The 22583-nt window shown below is 40.3% G+C and overlaps 1 protein-coding gene across 1 annotated transcript in view; it reads right to left on the reverse strand.

The window, feature by feature from the left end:
* dhx37 (DEAH (Asp-Glu-Ala-His) box polypeptide 37) overlaps positions 1–22583 on the reverse strand; it is a 40922-nt gene that overhangs the window by 11382 nt on the left and 6957 nt on the right. Inside the window, exons 5-20 of the mRNA XM_063034527.1 lie at positions 21546–21903; positions 19224–19372; positions 17534–17626; positions 17162–17258; positions 14910–15023; positions 14380–14481; positions 13807–13921; positions 11869–11967; positions 10141–10208; positions 8067–8211; positions 7403–7479; positions 6166–6398; positions 4552–4663; positions 3750–3856; positions 3457–3645; positions 1413–1537 (exon numbers count right to left, since the gene is read on the reverse strand). Coding sequence (XP_062890597.1) covers positions 1413–1537; positions 3457–3645; positions 3750–3856; positions 4552–4663; positions 6166–6398; positions 7403–7479; positions 8067–8211; positions 10141–10208; positions 11869–11967; positions 13807–13921; positions 14380–14481; positions 14910–15023; positions 17162–17258; positions 17534–17626; positions 19224–19372; positions 21546–21903 — 2183 coding nt within the window. The remainder of the gene's footprint in view (positions 1–1412; positions 1538–3456; positions 3646–3749; positions 3857–4551; positions 4664–6165; positions 6399–7402; positions 7480–8066; positions 8212–10140; positions 10209–11868; positions 11968–13806; positions 13922–14379; positions 14482–14909; positions 15024–17161; positions 17259–17533; positions 17627–19223; positions 19373–21545; positions 21904–22583) is intronic.

Raw genomic sequence — 22583 nt, forward strand, 5'->3', positions numbered from 1 at the left:
TGTAGTTATTTAGTGATAAGTAGTGCATTAGAAATTGCAGGATTTGCTATTTTTAAAGACAGTAATGCAATATTTTATTGACATCTTAGTCACAGTACCTGTCCCTAAATTTTAATGTAATTTATTACACAGTAATTGAAGTTTTGGGCCGGTCAGTGGTGTAGTAGCATTAGCACTGGACTTTAAGGTGTATGGTCCTAAGTTTCAATCTGGCTGGGTCCCAAACTGGGCAGTAGCAGTATCTGTGCGGAAGAAAAGCCTGGCAATCTACTTCTGTATCTTGCTACAAAATCCCTATGTACAACTACAGTATCCATAGGGTTGCCATGTGTTGACGGTGATTTAACAGCACTCAGAAGCAACAACAATTGAAGCTTGGAACAAATGCTAAAGTAAACCTTTTCCCATCCCCAACATCAATTCTATTCTGTTGTCGTAAATAAAGCTGCAGCTACCATCTTCCCAATTTTCCACTCAATTTAGCTTTTTGGCATTTGGCTTCTTATGGAATAAATTACTGGTCTATTTAACATACATTAGGTGAACACAGAGTCGGCTAGCTTCATTTAATGCTGTGATGTATTTAACTGTACTTTACAGAAATGAAACCAGACAAAATGCATCTCAAATCAAAGCGGTAGGTAACTATCAAAGTCATAAAAACGCATTTAAAAACCTGAAGTGGTTTAAGTCACATCTGCAAATGCAGAGACAAAAGGATTCTGTTATGCAAAAGAAGCCAGACTTAGAAAGGTAAGTTGGCAAAACTGGAAAAGGAAGTAGCCCTGAATTTGTTTAGAATAGCTTATATCAAGGAAGAGGTTAAGCAGCAAAATATATTTGTGGTTTGTAGAGCATTATGTTGAACCACCTGATGTACATATCCAATGGAACCAGACAGAGAGAAGATTAAAAGGGGAATAGTGAACAGAAGCGGGGAAGTAACAGTAAAATTGCTATGCTCAAATTCAAACAACAGGAATTCTGCAGATGCTGGAAATTCAAGCAACATACATCAAAGTTGCTGGTGAACGCAGCAGGCCAAGCAGCATCTATAGGAAGAGGCGCAGTCGACGTTTCAGGCCGAGACCCTTCGTCAGGTCCTGACGAAGGGTCTCGGCCTGAAACGTCGACTGCGCCTCTTCCTATAGATGCTGCTTGGCCTGCTGCGTTCACCAGCAACTTTGATGTATGATGCTCAAATTCACTCCATTTAGGATAGGCAACTTCACTTCCCACTGAGAATCATTAACGACCTGAGTTTGTGTCTTATCTGGAGAAAGTGAAGGGTTGAATTATTGGATAGCCTTCCATAAAATGGAAGCCTATTCACAAACATTACCTTTGACTCACACGGTCATGGTACTGATAAAAAAAACCGTAACCCAAAAATATTAAGAAATTCTTTGTACCTAGCATGACCATGATGTCCCCAAGTTTAAGAGAGGGGCCTTGCCCAGCCCAAACACGCTGCATTTGTGAAACTCTAGCTTTCTTCTTTTTCAGTTCTTCTGCCTTCTCATCATTGATTGCTGGTCTGGAAACAGTAAGTAAAAAATGTTAGACAGTGGTTTGTCCTAAGAAAAAACAAACTGAGATAATTTTTCTGGAGTGGCCATTGTTGGAGTGGGGCTGTGTTAAGAGAGGTCTAGCTTTGGCTCAAAGGGCTTGGGCAAGCACAGATGGAGGTCCTACATAAATTTGTAGTAAGTTTTTTCTCCCTCTTTCTTTGTCTATTAGTACATAGCTACTGTGCTGAGAATGGATCCAGATTTGGTGGTATTTTCTTTGTGTGAAATGTGGGGGCCCTGGGAGAACTCCACTCTGCCTGATGGCTACTACTGCGTGAATTCCATCGAGTTGCAGCTCCTTAATGACCCTGTTAAGGAACTGGAGCTGCAGCTCAACGAACTTCAGTGCACATGGGAGAATGAGGTGGTGACAAATAGGAGCTACAGGGAGGTAGTTATTCGCAAGTTGCAGGAGGCAGGTACCCGACTATCAGGAGAGGGAAAGGGAGTAGGTAGCCAGTGCAGAGTAACCCTGTGGCTGTTCCCCTTAATAATAAGTATACTGCTTGAATATTGTTGGGTGGGGACAGGTGACATGACCTACCAGGGTGATGCCTCAGTGAGCAGGTTTGTGGCTCTGTGGCTAGAAGAGAAGAGGGAAGAAGTGGAGTGCAGTAGTGTTCGGGGATTACATAGTTAGAGAAGCAGACACAAGATTCTGTGGACGTGAAAAAGACATCTCCATGGTATCTTCCTTCCCAGGTGCAAGAGTCTTGGATCGGGTCCACAGTATTCTCAAGGGGGAGGGTGAACAGTCAGAAGTCATGATACATATTGGTACCAACAACATAAGTAGGAAATGGGAAGAGGTTCTGAGGAGGGAATGTAGGGAGTTAGGTAGGAAGCTGAAAAGCAGGTCCTCCAGGGTGGTAATCTCTGGATTGCTGCCTGTGCCACACACTAGTGAGGCTAAGAATAAGATGACTTGGCAGTTTGATATGTGGATGAGGAACTGGTGAAGGGGGCAGGGGTTCAGATTTCCGGAACATTGTGATCTCTTCTGCGGAAGGTATGACCTGTACAAAAATGACACGTTACACCTGAACCCAAGCGGCATCAATATCCTTGCGGGCAGATTTAGGGAGGGTTTAAACTAATTTGGCAGAGGGTTGGGAACTGGATATTAGGGCTGGCGATGGGGCAATTAGTATACAAGCAGATGTGGTGTGTAGTAAAACTATGAAAAAGGACAGGCAAATGATATGGCAAAATTGTGGCCAGTGAAATGAATTGAAGTATTACATGGGGGCAAAAAGGGTGATGAATACAGGACTAAAGGTGTTATATTTGAATGCACACAGTATATAGAATAAGATAGATGATCTTGTAGTACAATTAGATTGGCAGGTACGACAAAGAACTGATTGCAGATTTCAGAAAGGGTAAGATGAGGAAACACACACCAGTCCTCATAGAGGGATCAAAAGTGGAAAGGAGTGAGCAATTTCAAGTTTCTGGGTGTCAATATCTCTGAGGATCTAATATGGATCCAACGCAACGATGCAGCTACAAAGGAGACTCAACAGCAGCTCTATTTCATTAGGAGTTTGAGGAGATTTGGTATTGTCACCAAAGACACTTGTACATTTCTACAGATGTACCGTGGAGAGCATTCGAACTGGCTGCATCATCGTCTCGTATGGGCGGGCTATTGCACAGGATTGAAATAAACTGCAGGGTTGTAAACTTAGTCAGCTTCATCAAGGGCACGAGCCTCTGTAGTATCCAGGACATCTTCAAGGAGGGATCCCTACGCCATCAGATTTCTGAATGGACACTTTACCTATGAACACTATCGCACTACTTTTTTTAATCTCTATTTTGCACTAGAGATGATCAGGAGGCAAAAATTAAAAGTGTATTTAAAAATTCATGGGAACTCTACCTGTCAAACTGCTCAAACAGCTCTCTTACAGTCATCCCAGAAACAATCACAATGACATACTGCATACAGTCATGTTGTTTGCTTAAGGCCAGCATTTTTGCATATCGAGGTGCCACTGGAAAAGATGCCATTGCTCGACCAAGTGATGTGATTGGACAGCTCAGCTTTGCTCTTTCTAATTCCTTAAACCTGAAAGGAACGGAGAATAGCTTCAGTAGTACAGTCATCACTACATCATACTTGGGCTTAAGACGGTTATAAGTTATAGCTTAAAAAGGTGAGTTAAAGTTTACCTTCCATGTTTTGGTGGCTCTTCCAAAGCTCCAAGAGAAATGAGCAATTCCTCAGCAGCTATTAGTGACTCTCTTGATGGTGGTGTTGGGAATGGAAAATTGATCACCTATGTATAAAGAACCAAATTAATTGTGCATCTTTTACAACCACGATATTGCGTAGATTACAAGAGCGAAAAAGTTGCAATAAAGCTTGGTTCAGTCACAAATAAAGTCTTGTGGTCAATTCAGGGCACTGTACTTTACGGAGGATGAGAAGGTCTTTAAAAATGTGCAGAAAGGAGGGAGTTGTTTCAAACTATTCTTATTTCAGAAGGCAAAAAAAAAAGGTGATTGGCAAAAGAACCAAAAGTAATAGAAGGATTTTATATCAGCAAGTCAGGATTTGGAAGCACTGGCATGGTTCTGGTGGGTGTAGAGTCAATATAGATGTTCAGGTTGAGAACTGGAGAAGTACAGGAGAGGAAGGAAATTATAAAGCTCCAAGGAGTAGGCAGGGCTCAAAAAGGCCTGCTTTTGCATAAAACCAGCCAGCAAGTCACTGGGAATATTTAAAGCAGTGATTGATAGGTCCTTGATCAGTAAAGGTGTCAAAGGTTAAGGGGAGAAGGTGGGAGAATGGAGTTGAACAGGTAAATAATCATCCATGATAGAATGGTGGAAAAAACTCCATGCCCTAATTTTGCTCCTATATCTTATGGTATTATAATCCTTTGCCTCCTGAATTAAGAGCACAAGTTGGTCAATCCAAACTAAAATCATATGTCCCAAACATAGAAGGTTAATCTTCCTACAAAGATACCTTTTCAATGTTCAAGTCTTTCATCTGTAGAACCAGGTCATCCACGGGTCTCCTTGTGATCTCAGCTGCAGAGAACTTCTCAAAGTCAGCAAAAACTGCTGAGGAGTACAGCCTGCACACAAATAATTTCTGCATTTAATGTCCAGACAAGTTTTGATATTTACTCCAACAGACCACAGATGTACTCTCCGTCACTTAATATCACATTTGGAGAATCAAGTTCATTGCAAGAATTTTTTTTGGGGATGCGAATTTTCACCCTGTTTCATCTAAGCGGTTTAAAAAAAAACCTATCCCCCGCAAATGCTGCTCCACTTGCTAAGATGCAGCAGATTGTTTATTGTGCCAGATCCTGGCATCTGCAGTCTCTTGCGTCGCAATACTTTCAGAAGTGTGGGCTAGAATATCAGAGCTACACTCCTTGTTCTGTGTGGCTTCATTTTGGACCTCAGAATTAATGTATTATGCTTAAACTAGTACTTAAAGGTAAAGATCAATATTCTGGGAGGTCTGCAATTATCTCCTTGAAGCTGAAAAGAATAGTCTGTGATCCAATATCAGACTTTATTTTAAAATCAGAATTTCAAAAATAAAAAAATGGATCTTGTTAAGATCATACTATGACTTTCAACACTTCAATTATGTCCACTAAAACTTGATGAAAAATGCATTAATTAATTATACAATATCCTCCACTTGTGTGGGCACGTGGCCAAGTGGTTAAGGTATTGGACTAGCGACCTGAAGGTCGTGAATTTGAGCCCCAGCCGAGGCAACGTGTTGTGTCCTTGAGCAAGGCACTTAATCACACATTGCTCTGCGACAATACTGGTGCGAAGCTGGATGGGTCCTAGTGCCCTTCCCTTGGACAACATTGGTGTCGTGGAGAGGGGAGACTTGCAGCATGGGCAACTGCTGATCTTCCATACAACCTTGCCCAGGCCTGCGCCCTGGAGAGTGAAGACTTTCCAGGCGCAGATCCATGGTCTTGCAAGACTAACGGATGCCTTTAATCCTCCACTGAACAATAACTTAGCATACATAAGGGCCATTATCTTTGTGGCCTCATTTGAAAAAAAAACTAAAGGCAATGAACCTAAAAGTTCTGTTAACAATTTTGTTTTGCATTTAAAAGTTACATTTTCAGCATCAGCTAGAACCAATACCATTAGGTAGATCCCTATTCCCAAAATGTTTGCCAATGTAGATCCATTGTGAATAATGCGAATATATTAGAGTTGCAAATATTTGGCGGTCTTTATCCAGAGGGTTCCACACCCTCAGCTGAAGGATTCGGTAATTTTTTGTTCATGAAGCAAATCAAGGAATCTGGAATGGACAGTAAAATGGAATGGCTGTGGAAGCTTAGGCATGATCTCACTGAATGACAGTAAAAGTTCAAAAGGCTGTACAATTTAATTCTGTTCCTATTTCTTAAGTGAAATTGACCCAACAACTAGCAGAAGTAATGCTCACCTCCTGATATCTAATCAATAGACTGGAAGCTCACAGGTAACAAAATTTCAGTAAATAACTATCTCACTTCAACGGACAGGATACCAATTCAATGCGTCGCTCCAGTTTTAAGAATGGCTGTTACGTCTAATTACTGACCTGTAACAGTGACCTGGTTCTGTTCGTCCAGCACGACCTGCTCTTTGATTCGATGAAGCTTGAGAGATCCAAGTAACTTTGAATGACGAGACCCCAGTAACTTTATCGTAAAAGCGTTTTTTCACCTTTCCACAATCCACCACATATTTAATGTTTGGGATAGTGAGAGAGGTTTCAGCAACATTGGTTGCTACCACACACAATCTTGTGCCATTTGGAGCTGGATGAAATACCTAAGTAACAAAGAGTCAATAATTACAGAGTATTACCAAGCTTAAATAGGAGCTCTTAAATTCTGCTTAAAAGGCTTGTTTTAAACCAAGAATGATTAGGTATAAATAATTTCATCACTTTAACTGTGATCTTCGATCTCCTCTATGCTTTCCAGAGCTGGTCTACCGACAGCAGCCTTCTCCACAAATACACCAAATCCATCGGAAGGATCAATGAAACAAAGTCATCATTCCCTTGCAGGCCAACACCTCCAGGACTGAGGCCCTAAACAGTGGGCTGTTGGACATACCACACAACTTGCATGGTCAACACCAGGCTCCCAAAACTGACACCCTGTTGTAGTTCTATCATAAGGCATTGCTACCAGGTCAGAAGAGAAAATTCAAAACTGTGTTCAAAGCTACCCTCAAAGCTGCACAATACAACATTCCCATTGAGCTTCTAGGAGCCCCTAGCTCATGACCACTCAAAGTAGCACATGAGCATTCAGAATGGTATTGTGAACCTCAAGATAATGTTATAGGAGAAAACAGCGAAAGGACCAGATCACCTCACAAAATTCCACCCACTTGCCCAGTCAGTCGCCTGCCCCATCTGCGGAAGCATCCATAGTTCCTGCATTGGATTCATTAATCAGAGATCTGGGGAAGCAATCCCAAAAAACTATCTAAAAAGACAATGTCTACGTATTCCTTGTGCTTTAAACTTCTGAATTCAAAATTTAAAAAATTAATTCATATATGTGCCAATGTAGCTTCTTTACTTACTTGTAAAAAAGTTTAAAACTTGTCAAAATGCTGTGTATTTTTTTTTCAGTTTGAGCAAACGTATGAAACCAGTCGGGGAAAAAAAAAACCATTCAAATTTGAATCAAAATTTCTGAATGAATATTGAAGCTTTCAAAACTTACATTTACAAAAGTACTCCATGGCACAATACCTGTAATTTTTTGAGCATTCTGCAATCTAGAGTTCACACTCAGATCACAGAGGAGAAGGCTCACCTTTGCCTGTTTATCTGCTGCCAACAATGAATACAGTGGAAGAACGTAAAGTGGACTAGAAGGATCCGACTTCTCAACTGTGTACACAAAAAATGGATGCATCAGCTTTTGATCACATAATGACCACAAAGTTTTAACAAAGGGTTTTTAGATTTTTAGATTGAAATAAACTGGCTTCAAGCCAGCACAGCGCCTCACTTTACTAGTGGGAAGTCTTTTTCGACTTTTTGGCAAATACTTCTCTGAGTTATTCGAAGTGTCATTCAAATCAACACAAATGGACAAGTATTGAGATCATACTTGTACAGCAATTGTTTGGGTTTACTATGATTCAGTCAAACCACTATTTCATGTACAGTCCAGTGACTGGGGAAAAGTGATATAGAGACACTCTTGTCCCAGACTTAAGACTGAAACGTGCTTACTACAAACTTCAAACGTCATAGCTAGCACAAATCGGCCCCATCTAATTTTGCACTTCTTAAAAATCAAATCATTTCAAGCATTTATAATGCCAAAATAGCAATAATCTAAATAATTCCCCCAAATTGTACCTAATTTAGTTAGAAACATGGTGATACTAACAAAGTATGGGTTTGTCTACTTTTCCGTCTACAAAAATTCTTCCCATGTTAAAGAAGAAAGAGACCCATCATCTGTGTACCTTCTTCCGAATCATCAATGTCTTCCAAATCCATATCAAGATCAGAACCAACTTCATCCTCATCACCCACACCTGCCTCTCGATCTTCATCTCCCTCATCCACTGGCATTGCAGAGTAATTATCTAGGTTAATCTTTGGTAAATTCTAAGGTGATAGAAAAAGAAATTTAGCACATATTATTACCTTGAAAGTACCAAGAAACACCGTGAATCACATTAATGACAGGTCCATGGAAGGCCAAACTTTTCATCAGGACGAAAGTTATCCAGATAGTAAAACACAGAGAAAGATTCATAACTGCTAACTGCACAAAAGGTTGCAAGTGTGAAGAAATTAAAAGTACAGAAACGGCAGTTAGATTTTGTTATTAAGCGTATCTTGACACTTTTCCAATTTTTATTTGTAGTTCCTGCTCTCTGTACTTTTTTTTGAAACCAGAATTCTGGAGTGTTCTCCTCTGGACATTTCATATAAAAAAAACACTGAACACCAACCCAAAGCATGAACACCTGATTATATCAGCAGTCTACATTACTGAAATACTAACTGAACTTTATCTTTGTTTTCCTGAAGCTTTGAGCTATGCACCCTACAGTGTAAAAACAAAAGTCCCTAGACACATTTAGAATTGCATTGCAAATTGCCAAATGATATTAAAGTCGTGATCCTACGCAGTACTGCATATTTGCAAATCAAATTGATTCAAGAGGTTCAGAAAAGAGAGTTTATAAAAACTAACAAGCTGTATTCTGAAGGGCTAATTTCTGGGTGTTGGGGTGGAGATACTTCTCTACCAAAAGAGATGTAAGGCGCTCCTTCCTTCTGCTAGACTGCAGGTCACCCTTGGACAAGGCGTAGCACCTGCTTAGTTCCCCCCCCCCACCACCCAAAATCAGGGTCATGTGAAGCCATGGGAGCAAGTGGTGGATGGTCATATGAGCAGCTGGTACATTTCACAAGTTCTGGTTATGTGACCACTGACACCAGGCAGACAATCTCTGAAGAATATTAATAACGGCTGGGGTCACTCATCTTGCAAAGACACTGTCCAGAAGAAGGCAAAGGCAAACCACTTTTGTAGAAAAAGTTTGCCAAGAACAATCGTGGTCAAAGTCTTATGACACAGCCTATAATGATGGTGAGTGTCTGATATCACTGCTGTATGACTAAATATTCAAAGTAAACATGCTGTGTGGAAGATGGGAACCCTTTTTTTCCCCCCAAACTAAAGAAACACTGAACACCTTTAAGACAATACTCCCATATTTGTCATCAAACACAAAACGTAGAGAAAAAAATAATGCTTTGGGTGCAGTGAGATACACAAGATGATTGTGACATTTCCAGAGGGCCATTATCTTTCCTGCAGGTGTCTCCAGAGATGCATTTGCTCTACAAGAGGTGCAGCTGAAAATGGAGCATCTGATCCAGTAACTGCTGCTCAGTTGTTTCAACCCATGTTTGCACATTAAGCCGCGGGAACAACCCAATCAGTGACAAATCACCGTCCAAAGGCAAAGGGAAAATCCAAACAGCCAAGATTCATGGGAACTAGCTCACTGCAGTATTTTATGCAATACAGGCTTTGTTTTAACAATACCAATTCTACTTCCGAATCTTTGAGGTGAGGACATTAAGTTAAATTAAACTTACGATTAAGATATTGCAAAGGGCCGCACAGTCTGAATAATACACAAAGAAACCCAAAAGGCAATCAGCATAGTGCCATAACTAGTGGAACCACAGCCTCACAGACCTAAGAGCACCAGGTGCAAGTCTCTCCTCAGGAGTTTGTGTGTTCTCCCTGTGATCCTATGGGCATTCTGCAGTTTGCTCCTACATCTCAAAGACACGCAGGTGGGTAGATTAACTGTTTGCAGTACATTCCTCCTACTTCTGTAGATGTGTGGAAGAATGTGCAGAGAATAAGAATAAAATTGGGATTAATATAGGATTTGTGTAAATGGGTTGGTGTGCTGAGAAGCCGGTTTTTATGCTGTAAATCTCTAACTACAGTAATATGATGTTCAAGTCACAGTATAGAATATAAGAACAAAAAGGTAGAGCACATACTGGTTTAGGTTTGGCCTTCTTAAACTTCCTTATTGCTTCAACTGAATCATCTGCGGCAGGATCAACTTCTATATTTGAAGGAACAAAGAAAATACTGTGAAAGAATGAATGACTGGACCATTGCTGTCACCATGAACAGTTCACATATCCAACAGAAAGCAAACTCTCAGGTGTTGGTGAGGATTGTTTGCACACACTCTAAATTGCAACAGTAATGTGACTATTTTCTTTAGAGATTACGCCTAGATAGTTGTGGGGTCTAGTCAATGATTGCAAGCATGTCTCAAACTTAAGGAAAAGTCGAAAGCTAAGTACATGGCATATTATTTTGTAAACAAGGAGGACACATGATGATATGATAGCTCCAAACCAAGTCATCGTTGACATTTTGCATTACATCTGTTTATCCTCTTTAGGGTATTTCCTTAATTGATTGTTTTCAGTAAAATCGCAAATCTTTTATTAAACCCATTTAGGATTTTGATTACATTAAGTACATTGAATAAATCTCTCATCTCCCCCGCTCTACTTCAACCATAAGTAACAGAAATCTTTGCCAAATGTTTTCTGGTTAAAATTGTAATCTAAATGTACTAAAACTTCAGACAGTATCACCTTTTTAGCACTATCAAATCTGGATTTTGCATTACCTAGAGCATATTGCCCAATCCTTAATAAAACGGTGTTACGCAGAGACATAGCAATTAAAAGGTTATTGAGGAAGACCAGATACAAAAAGGTTACCTACCACCCCATGAGCCTCCTTATGCCACATATCCTTGTCTGCGACTTCCACCATTTTCATCGGGATCTTACCACCAAACACATCTTTACCTGCCACTTATCCCCTCAAGCAGAAAAAGTGCTACACCTGCCCATTCACTTCCTCCCTCACCTCCATTCAGAGCCCCAAATAGTTCCTCCGGGTGAGGCAACACTTCACCTACTGGGGCTATCTACTATAGCCAGTGCTTTCTCTACATTGGTGAGACCTGCCATAAACTGGGGGACTGCTTTCTCAAGCATCTCCGCTCCATCCACAAAAAGCAGAATTCCCAGTGGCCAACCAATTCATTCCTATCCCCATTCCTGTTCTGACATGGCCTCCTCTTCTGCCATGATGAAGTCACTCTCAGATTTGAGAAACCACACCTCGTATTCCATCTAGGTAGCCTCCAACCTGATGCATGAAAACAGGTGTCACCAAGTTCCCCTTTCCCTTCCCTCTTTTTTAATTCCTCACTCTGGCCTCTTACCTCTTCTCCTCACCTGCCTATCACCTCACCCTGGTGCCTCTCCTCCTTCCCTTTCTCCCATGGTCCTCTCTCCTCTCCTGTCAGACTCCTCTCCAGCCCCTTGTTTCTTCCACCAATCACCTCCCAGCTTCTTACTTCATCCCCCCTTCTCCACCCACCTGAGTTCACTATCACCTTCTAGCTTGTCATCCTTCTCCTCCCCTACCTTTTTATTCTGGCATCTTCCCTGTTCCCTTCAAGTCTTGTGGAGTCTCGGTCCAAAACGTCAAATTCTGCCTGACTTGCTGAGTTCCTCCACCATCTTGTGTGGTGCTCTGGATTTCCAGCATCTACAGAGTCTCTCGTGTAGATGACGAAAGGTCCTCCACATATTGTCAAACATTCTCTTGTCAATATTCTACTTCTACACATTTGACCAAATATTACTGTTTTTAAAAGATATTTGAAGTACTTTGCAAAGCAAGATGTTTACCTTGCAAGGTGCTGTTAGGCCTGTAGGGAAAGGCTCTTCTCAGCCTTCTGCAAAGAGAATTCACTTCGGCCTGCCCTGTCAGAAATACCAAGATACCTCCTACAAGAAGTAATTTTGATTTGTGATCATTTGAGTTCCAAAAGAATGCATGTAAATACTTAATCAACTTCTACATTTTCTTAAAAAAAACACAGCCCTAATTATGCAAGATCAAAACCATATCACGTACATTAACACGTAGGGTCAAATCGTACAGTACTATGCAAAACTCTGAGGCACATATACTGTATATACCGGGGTGCCTAGGACTTTTGCACAGTACCTCAGAAATTGTATGTATTGCTCTGTACTGCTGCCGCAAAAAAAAAATGCTCGCGACATATGTGAGTAATGATAAACCCTAATTCTGATATGGGTCTCTGTAATGGACTGAGAGTGGGAGGGGGCAGAGAGAGGGAAATCATGTTTGAGAAAAGGGAAAGAGAGAGGGGAGGAAGTGGGAAGCACCAGAGTGAGATTCTGTAATGATCAATAAACCAATAGTTTGGAATCAAATGACCTTGCCTGGTGTCTCAGGGTTGGGTGTGTCTACACTGACCCAGGCACTCCTCCTCTGCCACCTGTCCCATGTCTCTCCTGCGGTGTTCCCCCTTGCCATTCCCAACGCCCGTTGCTCTTGCAAGATTTACAAACTCGCTTTCTGCTCCACATTGACAAATACAGTATTGTGCAAAAGTTTAAGTCAGAGTCAGAGATAGATACAAGTGGAAACTCTGACTTATCCATAGTCTGCGCTGAACAACAAACACCTAATTCTACACGAATCCAACCTTAACTCATTTTAATTCTCCCAGTGATGCCGCTAAATCTTCCCAGATTTTACCTCTGACTTACACACCAGAGATACTTTATAGCAGGCAATTAACCCAGCAACTTGCACATATTTAGGATGCAGGAGGAAAATGGAGAAAACCTATACCGACCACACTGGAGGGTGGGGGGGAGTCAAGATTGCTCAAGCTGCTCCTCTGTGTTGAAAGAATTAGATGTTTTCATAAATGCGTATTTCATTAAATGGCCAAATCAACTTTTAGTCATAGAGGCACAGATAATGGGTGCAGGCCCTTTTGTCCAAATCATCCATGGTGACTGTGTTGCTCACTGGGCTAGTCCCAATCTGCCAGCATCTAGTCCACAGCCTCTAAACCTCTCCTCTCCATGTGCTTATCTAAAAGGCTTTTAAATGTTGCTAATGTGCCCAGTACAACCATTAATTTTGGCAGCTCATTCCAAACGTCCGGCACCCTTTGTGTGAAGAAGATTATTAAAGATGGCGCCAAGATGCAGACCCTGTCGAGATTGTGGCTTAGACTCAATTGTTTTGTTAAGTTTACAGGGATGGTTTGGGGACAGGCAGGGGATTTTGAGGTCAGATTAGGTCTTAGGGACAGTGATGTGGGGTGTTAGAGGTCAGATTAGAGTCTGGAGAGAGGGATGTGGAGGAGTTAGAGGTCAGGTCTGTCCTGGGGTTGGATGAGTGTAAGAGTGAGAGTGTGTGTGTGTGTGTGTGTGTAGGAGGGAGGGTAGAGAGAGGAAAGGGGCTTAGGTGTTACTATTTTGTTGCTTATTGTGTTCTGTGTTGTTCTGCTGGGCTTTGTGGGTGTGCTATATTGGTGCTGTAATGTGCGGCGCTTGTGGGCTGCTCCCCACCACATCCTTGGGTGTGTTGGTTGTTAACACAAATGATGCATTTCACTCTATGTTTTGACATACCTGTAATAAATAAATCTGAATCTGTCTCTTATGTTAAAAAAATGTTGTATTTTGAGCCCAAATTGAAGAATTCCCTCGGAAGAAAATCCTCCAATTAGAAAAATTAAATTAAAATTCACCTAGATGAATGTAAAAACAGAAAGGCACTAATGGCAATTTTCTTACCTGGAGGTAACATCCGATGGATCTTGCTCACTTTTCTAAAAGTCTCCCCTGCATAGTCATCAAGTGGAGTCCGCTTGTTAAAATGAACTGTGACAGGAAACTGTCTGGCATCCACCTTAAAGGATTATTGGAAATAATATTTACCTAACTGTCCTCAAAATGATTTTTTTACACATATTATAAAATGATAATATAAGTCCAGTAGAAGGAAATATGTGCAAAATTAATATCTTTAGAACAGAGATGAGGAAGAATTTCTTTGGCCAGAGGGTAGTGAATCTGTGGAATTCATTGCCACTGATGACAGCTGAGCTCCAGTATATACATTTAAAATGGACGTTGATAGATTCTTGATTAGTAAGGGTGTCAACGATTACAGGGAGAAGACAGAAGAATGGGATTGAGAGAGATAATAAATCAAACATGATGGAATGGCAGAGCAGACTTGATGGCCTAATTCTGCTCCGATGTCTTAAAAAGTCTTACGGCATTTTCTTTCAATATGTCTCATATGTAAACATTTCTGCATAACATTAGCATAAGTATATGAGCATATTATCATAATTATATTACCTTAATGACAGGGGGAGAGGTTGGAAACAGTCTTTTGTTTTCTGTAAAATCTTCCACACGTAGAGTAGCAGACATCACAATCAGTTTCATCGGCTGCCCTTTCTGTAGGGAACAAGTAGTGATGGACAATTCATGTGCAGAGGATAAATGTAGAAAATAACAACTTATTAGTAGCTCTATTATGTTAATAAATCTGATAATGAAATCTAAGAGTTACATGGATTCTATGTGATTTTTTTATTTGATAATTTCTCCAACAGCTAGATCATTGAATATTTTAAGTTTTTGTAAAAAACATGTAAGATTCTTTCATTCTAGTCTTGGAAAGAAATTATTTATGTAAGCTTCTTTATTCGGGTGGTTGGTTTCCTAGAAAATGGATGGTCATCCAAATCATGATGGTCAGGAAAAGGAAATTGAAAAAAAATATTATTTATTTTGTTTCCCCGCCCTCCAAAGCACACACATTAAGTTCCATGACAGCAAATTTTATTCTCTATCTCAAGATTTTTGGGCAACTCTGTTTTTACCTTTTCTCGAAGTGGAACAATACGAGATAGCAGACCAATCAGGATGTCTGTGTACACACTTCGCTCATGAGCTTCATCAATAATAATCACTTTGTATTTCGTGAGCAAAAAATCCTGCAAAATTTGAAACATTTTTCACAATTTCTGGCTGGAACTGAAGGACATAAATCTGTTAAAGCTAGGTTAAGCCTACAATTGAACTAAATTATTTCAGGTCTTTTTTTAGACATTACCACTTCAGTATTAAATAACGTAATATGACAACTTGTAAAACTAGGTCATTTTCAAAATCTCATTTGCAGATTCACTGGCTCATTCAACTCCTCTCATCAAACCTTGTAACAAAATCTTAGAAACTGGTATCTTGCTCAAATATATTAACTGAGCCATGTAAAACAGTTCTAAGTATCCCCTTAGATATGTGTACCTCAAGGTCCCCAATCAGAAATACCAAGTACCTTGTACCTTAGTGAACTTTATATAAACAGTGAAAATATACAATGCATACAACACAACTGTAATATGAGTGACTAAATATATTATTTTGGCATAATGGGATCACAACCTTTTTTGCATTCCAACACAACATGAAAATGAATCACCATGTAACAATGGTGCTTAGTCTGCCTAAACCATAAATGAACTAGTGCTCTTGTATTGAGCACTGTTGACTAAGGGAACCAGCTTTGCATGCACTGCAGAATGTACAAGCCCAGAGATCTTCATGCGGTTTTAAACATAGCAGCAGCTTCAAAGAAATCAATAGTCTAGAATTTATAGTTGTAACATCAGTCACAGCTTCACTTGCTTGTCACCATTATGGCTAAAACTGAGAGCAACTTTTATACGCTATTAAGTCGACACTGCTGGTTTAAAGCTGCTCCTCTGTGGGAGGTCTTTTAAGCATACCACATAATCAGATTTAGTGTAACTTCAATTTCTTAAATGCACCATTCACGCTGAAAAAGAATGTTAAGCGTTACAGATTTGAATGAATTCCCTATGGAGCTTGTCGGAGGAGACGCAGAGATCAAAATCAAAATAAAATATCAGACATTTAGTTCAGAGTATTCTCTACTCTCGATGCCTACAACAGTGATCAATAGACTTTAAGATACTAGGGTAATTAATGGATGTGGGGTCCATGCTGTAGAATGGTTCATGTGGTAGAGTAGAACACAGATAATTAGTGTCTTTTGCTTTCAGTCTGATAGACTGCCCAATGTGCTTGACATTAACATCACAGATCACATACAGCTGGTGCTTAATTGTAAATCAGGTCAGGAAAGGGAAATCCATGTTGGGGTCTCTACTGATTTTTGTAACAGGATCTCTCATCCCCTTTTCATCAACTGGTGAATCACAGTTACTCTGGAAAATAGTGGCTAACAGAGAGTTATGGCACAGAAACAGGCTATTCGGCCCATCTAGTTCATACCGAACTACAAATCTGCCTGGTCTCATTGACCCACACCCTGACCATAGCCCTCCATACCCCTCTATCTAAATTTCTCTTAAATATTTAAATTGAACCAGCACCCAACACTTCCGGTGGCAACTCGTCACACACCCTCACCATCCTCTGAGTGAAGAAATTCCACCTCATGTTCCCCTTAAACATGTCACCATTCACTCTTAACCCATGACCTCTAGTTCTAGTCTCACCCAACCTCAGCTCTATCTACAACCCTCATAATTTTGTATATCTCTATCAAATCTCCCTTCATTCTTCTACCCTCCAAGGAATAAAATATTGAACATAGAACAGTACAGCACAGGAATGGGCCCTTCGGCTCACACCGTTGTGCTGAACCAATTCAATTGACTGCCTACACAAGGCCCATGTCCTTCCACTTTCCTCATGTTTATGTGCCTTTCTAAACGTCTCTAATGTTTCTGCCTCTGCTACCACCCCAAGCAACGCATTCCAGGCACCCACCACTCTCTATGTAAAAAAAAACTTGCCCCTCACATCTCCTTTGAAATGATCCCCTCTCACCTCTAATACCTCTGGTATTAAGACATTTCAACACTTGGAAAAAGCTACTGCCCATCTACTCTATCTATGCATCTCATAATCTTATGAATACCTATCAAATCTGTCCTCAGCTCCGCCACCCTAGAGAAAACATCCCAAGTTTGTCCAATCTCTCGTTGATCATGCCCTCTAATGCAGGCAACATCCTAGTAAACAGGCAATCAATCACCATCAATTGATTATTTTTCTAACAATAAATATTAATTCAACCCACCTTCTGTACTTCTTTTAGAAGGACACCATCGGTCATAAACTTAATTTTTGTGTCTTCAGTTGTATTTCCTTCGTATCGTATTTGATAAGAAACCACCCTTCAAAAGCCACAAGGTTACATTATTAGTACTATCACAGCTAAAAGGGACCAACTAAATCATCTACAAAATCAATAGAACTGATAGGCAGAGAACTACACCAGTATGTCACCTCAAACATTTTCTGCTCGTGTTCTATTTTGCAAATAACTTACAACTCATTGCTCGTCAAAAGGTAAACTTCAATCATTCTTTTATTAGTGCAATTTTGATCTCTGTTAAAGCCTTAAGCACAGAAACATTTGAGTTCATAGTAAAGAAAGAAGAGATTGTACCTCTGCGAAAGATTCATTTCCTTTGCAACTCGCTCAGACATACTTATAGCTGCTACCCTCCTGGGCTCTGTGATGCCAATGATTCCATCACCACTGTGGGCAGTAATCAGAGAAGCACTTAAAAGTCCAAACTTAGTCATTAAAAAGCTTCACGTTTATTCTAAACCTGGGGTTCCCAATCTTTTTTATGCCATGGACCCCTGGCATTAACCAAGTCTGTGGACCCCAGGTTGGGTACCCCTGTTCTACACAATAATTAGGTACATGTGGGTTGAATCCCATAATTAAGCATGACTGTCCAAAATCTGCACCATATTCATTTAACTCTGTCTCCCATTTCAATTATCAGCAAAACGTTCTAATTCTTTCTAACTCATAAACCCATCAAGCTTTCCCAATCCATTTATTTTGCTGTTCCCAGTAGGAGCAGTTTCCCTGCCACGCTCTTGGCGAAGTGGTTCTTCAGAATTGCTTAATTTGATTTCTCTGGGGGATATTTTACACTGATGGCCACTTGCCAAATGGACATGCTGACCGAGCTAGAAAAATGTCGTCGGGGTAATGTCATGACTTTGCAGCAACGTACTTTGAACACCACTTCTGAACTATAGTTCTCTTAAAGTCGACTGGGCCAAATTTTGGAAAAGCACAGGGGCAACTACATCACATTCGGCACATGCAACAGAAGACAAACTTCTACTGTTCCATCGATGAGCTCTATTAAATCACAACTCAAAATCTTCTTGGATGAAATCAAGCCTGTTCTTCCTTTCAATTTGCAGTTCTGACTCGTGTCAGATTTTTAATCCATTCTTTTTCTATCTTCTCTAATGTCTAGATGTTTTTATTAGGAACTGAATACTTTGCTCTAATCTGGCCAAACCAAGGTTGTATAGTTTAGCATAACTTCTCTACTTTTCAATTCTATATCATAAGAAATAATATCCTAATTGATAATACATTTTTAGACTTGAGTTGATCAACATGTGGTACATCTTGTTCATACTATCTGATAGAAAATTAGATCAGGACTAATGCACCAATTCAATTAATCATGCATGAAATTTACAAAAAATATTCTGTAAATATAATCTGAATCAACACTTCATTCAAACAATATAAACAGAATTGCTAACAATATTTCACGCAAATACTTACAAATAAACTCCAATGTTCAACATTGCAGTTTAAATGTATTTGTATAAAAAGGTTTCTGACAAACTTTATCGTAATGTCACAGTAAAATTAGACAATTGCACTGAAACTGAATATTTTCCATCAGAATTCCGAGGAAGGTGAAAACTCATTTGCTATTTTGTTACTGAATACATCCTTCTTCAGAAAAATAAATAAATTTTATGAATATTGCAGCTGCCATTGGGGCAGCACATTAGCCTAGTGGTTTAGCACAACGCTTTACAGTACTAGCGACCCAGGTTCAATTTCCACTACTGCCTGAAAGGAGTTTATATGTTATTGGCATAGGTTTCTTTTAGGTGCTCCGGTTTCCTCCCACAGTCCAAAGACGTACCAGTTGGTAGGTTAATTGGTCACTGTAAATTGTCCGATGATCACACTAGGGTTAAATTGGGGATCGCTCGAAGAGCCAGAAGGGCCTATTCCGCACTGCATCCCAATAAATAAATATATAAATGGATAGACAGACAGATAAATAAATTCTCAAACATACCTGGCGTAGCCAGCTTCATAAACAAACTGGGGAACTTGTGTTGTTTTGCCACTGCCTGTCTCACCACATACAACTACAACTGGATTGTGCTTAATGGCCTCCATGACAACTTGCTCTTCTGCTAGAATTGGTAACTTGAGGCGAGCTTCCTGGAAGAATAATCAGAAAGCACATCCTTTGAAGTCAGTAAAAGAACCAATTGACTAACATAGAAGGTGAAGTAATACGTTTATTGATGACCGCGACTGAGATAGTCTACATTATGAATTGATGAAGCATACCAACTGACAAACTGATAACTTCATAATTTTCAAGCCAAATAATCAAATCTCATTTTGAAAGTGGCAAAGAAACACTGGTTTGCAAGTTATTATGAATAACATCAAACCACATCAAAATCTCCATTTTCAAACTAGCTATTTCAACAGCTCAATTTTATACCATCCAGAAACAATTGCAAAATGCATTACATCACAACAAGAAATGCACAATGTATCAGTTCCATGTGCATATTCCACAGTCAACATATAACTTAAGGGCCTTGTTGAGGTTGCATCTGGAATAACGTGAACAGGAGTGTTTTGCCCTTCTGACAGATATATTTATAATTGAGAGTGCAACCAAAGCTCATCTGATTGATTTCTGGGACATGGATTTGACCTCCAAGGAGAAGTTAACCAGATTAGACTTATTACTGCCTTGCATTTATAACAATGAGAGATGATCTCAATGAAGTACATTTCCCATCGCTTGCATGTCTGGAATGAGAGGTTGTCTTAAAGCAAGGAAAGAGATAGACAAATGTCTTCATGAAGAGCACAATGGGATAAACCTCAATCTCAAGTGGTAAAATAAACTTCAGGGAACAACAGTGTCCACCACTTCCATTCTTATACAGGTGATGACGTTTTATCAGGGAAGCTGAAAGAACATCACTTTTTCATATCAAGCAGTGTTTGCCATTACCAGTATACATGATATGAATATGAATCAAATCTTCTTACATGTATGCACAGAAAATGGTGGCATGACTTCTACACCACAGTATGGCTTTAAACAATCGGAAATTAGAAATGCAAGATGAAAATTGCATCTTTAAGACACCTATTCCAGGTTAATATTGACTATTAATATCAAAATACCAATGCCTTTGAATAGAAAATCCTACAAAAGGTACTGGATTCAGCCCAGTACATCACAGTTAAAGCCCTCGCAACCATTGAGCACATCTACATGAAACTTTGTTGTAGCCAAGAAGCATACATCATCAGAGATTCTCACCACCCAGGCCATGCTCTTTTCTTGCTGTTGTCATCAGGTAGAAGGTACAAGAGCCTCAGGACTCGCACCACCAGGTTCAAGAACACGTACTACCCCTCAACCATCAGGCTCTTGAACAAAAAGGGATAACTGCACTCACTTGCCCATCCACTGAGATGTTCCCACAACCAATGATCTCACTTTAAGGACTCTTTATCTTATCTGATGTTCTCAATATTTATTGCTATTTATTTATATTTGCATTTGCACAGTTTGTTGTCTTCGGCGCTCTGGCTGATCTTCCATTGATCCTATTGTAGTTACTATTCTATAGATTTGCTGCATATGCCCACAAGAAAATGAATCTCAGGTTGTATGTGGGGTGACATATATGTACTCTGTGTCTATGGGGTGTATGGGGTGTCAGGGAGGAGTAGCACCTCTGGTGGGGGAGCATGTCGCATCCTTTTCAGGGTGGCTTGTCCACCTTTGGTCCCCACCTGGCACTCAGCTCTCACCTGTGACTCCTCGTAGCTGTTTGCATGCGACGGCAGCCACACCCCGGGCAACGGCTTCGACAAGCTGGCTAAACCAGGTGAGGGTAGCTGATGGGTCTCAAACCCTCGGTGAGATAGGGAGTTGTCTATCCCAGCATGTGAAGACAGACTCCGGTGGACTGAGCGGACGAGACCAATAGAAGGTCCAATGGTCAAGAAGACAGTCTCTGCAAGCGTCGTGGAACGTGTAGAGCAGGACAAGACACAGAAGATGTCCTGGTCATCCACTGCGCCTAGTCCCATCTCCAGCCGTCTCGACTCTTGTCTTGCCGCTGGATCCAGATAGGAATTGGGAAGAGAGAGTGAGGCTGACGCTGCGCAACTCTCCCTCACTTAAATCCAAATCACGCGCTAGTCTCGACACCATCATAACAGTGTCGAGGTCTTCATCAACGACAACGATGGACCAACAACAACAATATGTACTCTAGTAATAAAATTTACTTTGAACAAAAGAAAAGTGAAGCCCTAAATGAAAATAGTAATTTAGAGTTTGTTACAGTACCTGAATCTCTGGTGTCCTGTTCACTGGAATAAAAATGGCAGGTTCCGAGGAAGGTTGCTTTGTTGCATTTTGACTGGTTTCCTTATCAACAGAAGGTTTCTCTGTCAGTGCTTTGGAAGTGCTCGAGTTTTTAATTTGTTCATTGCTAACATTCTCGTTTGTATTTGTCTGTGTGCTGTCTCTTTCCTTACTTTCTACATCATCCATTTGTTCTGCTTCTTCATCTGAGCTGTCTGAAGATGAGCTCGTTTCAGATTCTGGTGCTTCCTCCACAACCTCAGAGCTTCTTTTGAATCTTTTCCTGTTCGCCCCACTAACACTGTTGATTTGGCACTCGTTGTCAACCTTATGTTCAGACCTAAGATGTAGAAAGTCATTAATCCTTTGGTGTTATTAATTCAACAAGTGAAAAGAATAACAGAATGCAGAATAATGTGTTACAGATTACAGAGAAGGTGCAGTGCTGGCAGACAATAAGGTGCAGTCATAATGAGGTAGAACAGGGGTTCCCAATCTTTTTCATGCCATAGACCCCTACCATTAACCAAGAGGTTCATGGACCCACTGAGATGTTCCCATAACCAATGATCTCACTTTAAGGACTCTTTATCTTCTTATCTCATGTTCTCAATATTTATTGCTATTTATTTATATTTGCATTTGCACAGTTTGTTGTCTTCTGCACTCTGGCTTATCTTCCATTGATCCTATTGTAGTTATAGGCTTATACTCATGGGAATTTAGAAGATTGAGAGGGGATCTTATTGAAACATATAAAATTCTAAAGGGATTGGACAGGCTAGATACAGGAAGATTGTTCCCGATGTTGGGGAAGTCCAGAACGAGGGGTCACAGTTTGAGGATAAGGGGGAAGTCTTTTAGGACCGAGATTAGGAAAAACTTCTTCACACAGAGAGTGGTGAATCTGTGGAATTCTCTGCCACAGGAAACAGTTGAGGCCAGTTCATTGGCTATATTTAAGAGGGAGTTAGATATGGCCCTTGTGGCTAGGGGGATCAGGGAGTATGGAGGGAAGGC

Source organism: Mobula hypostoma, chromosome 27 (assembly GCF_963921235.1).
Source record: "Mobula hypostoma chromosome 27, sMobHyp1.1, whole genome shotgun sequence".
Lineage (NCBI taxonomy): Eukaryota > Metazoa > Chordata > Chondrichthyes > Myliobatiformes > Myliobatidae > Mobula > Mobula hypostoma.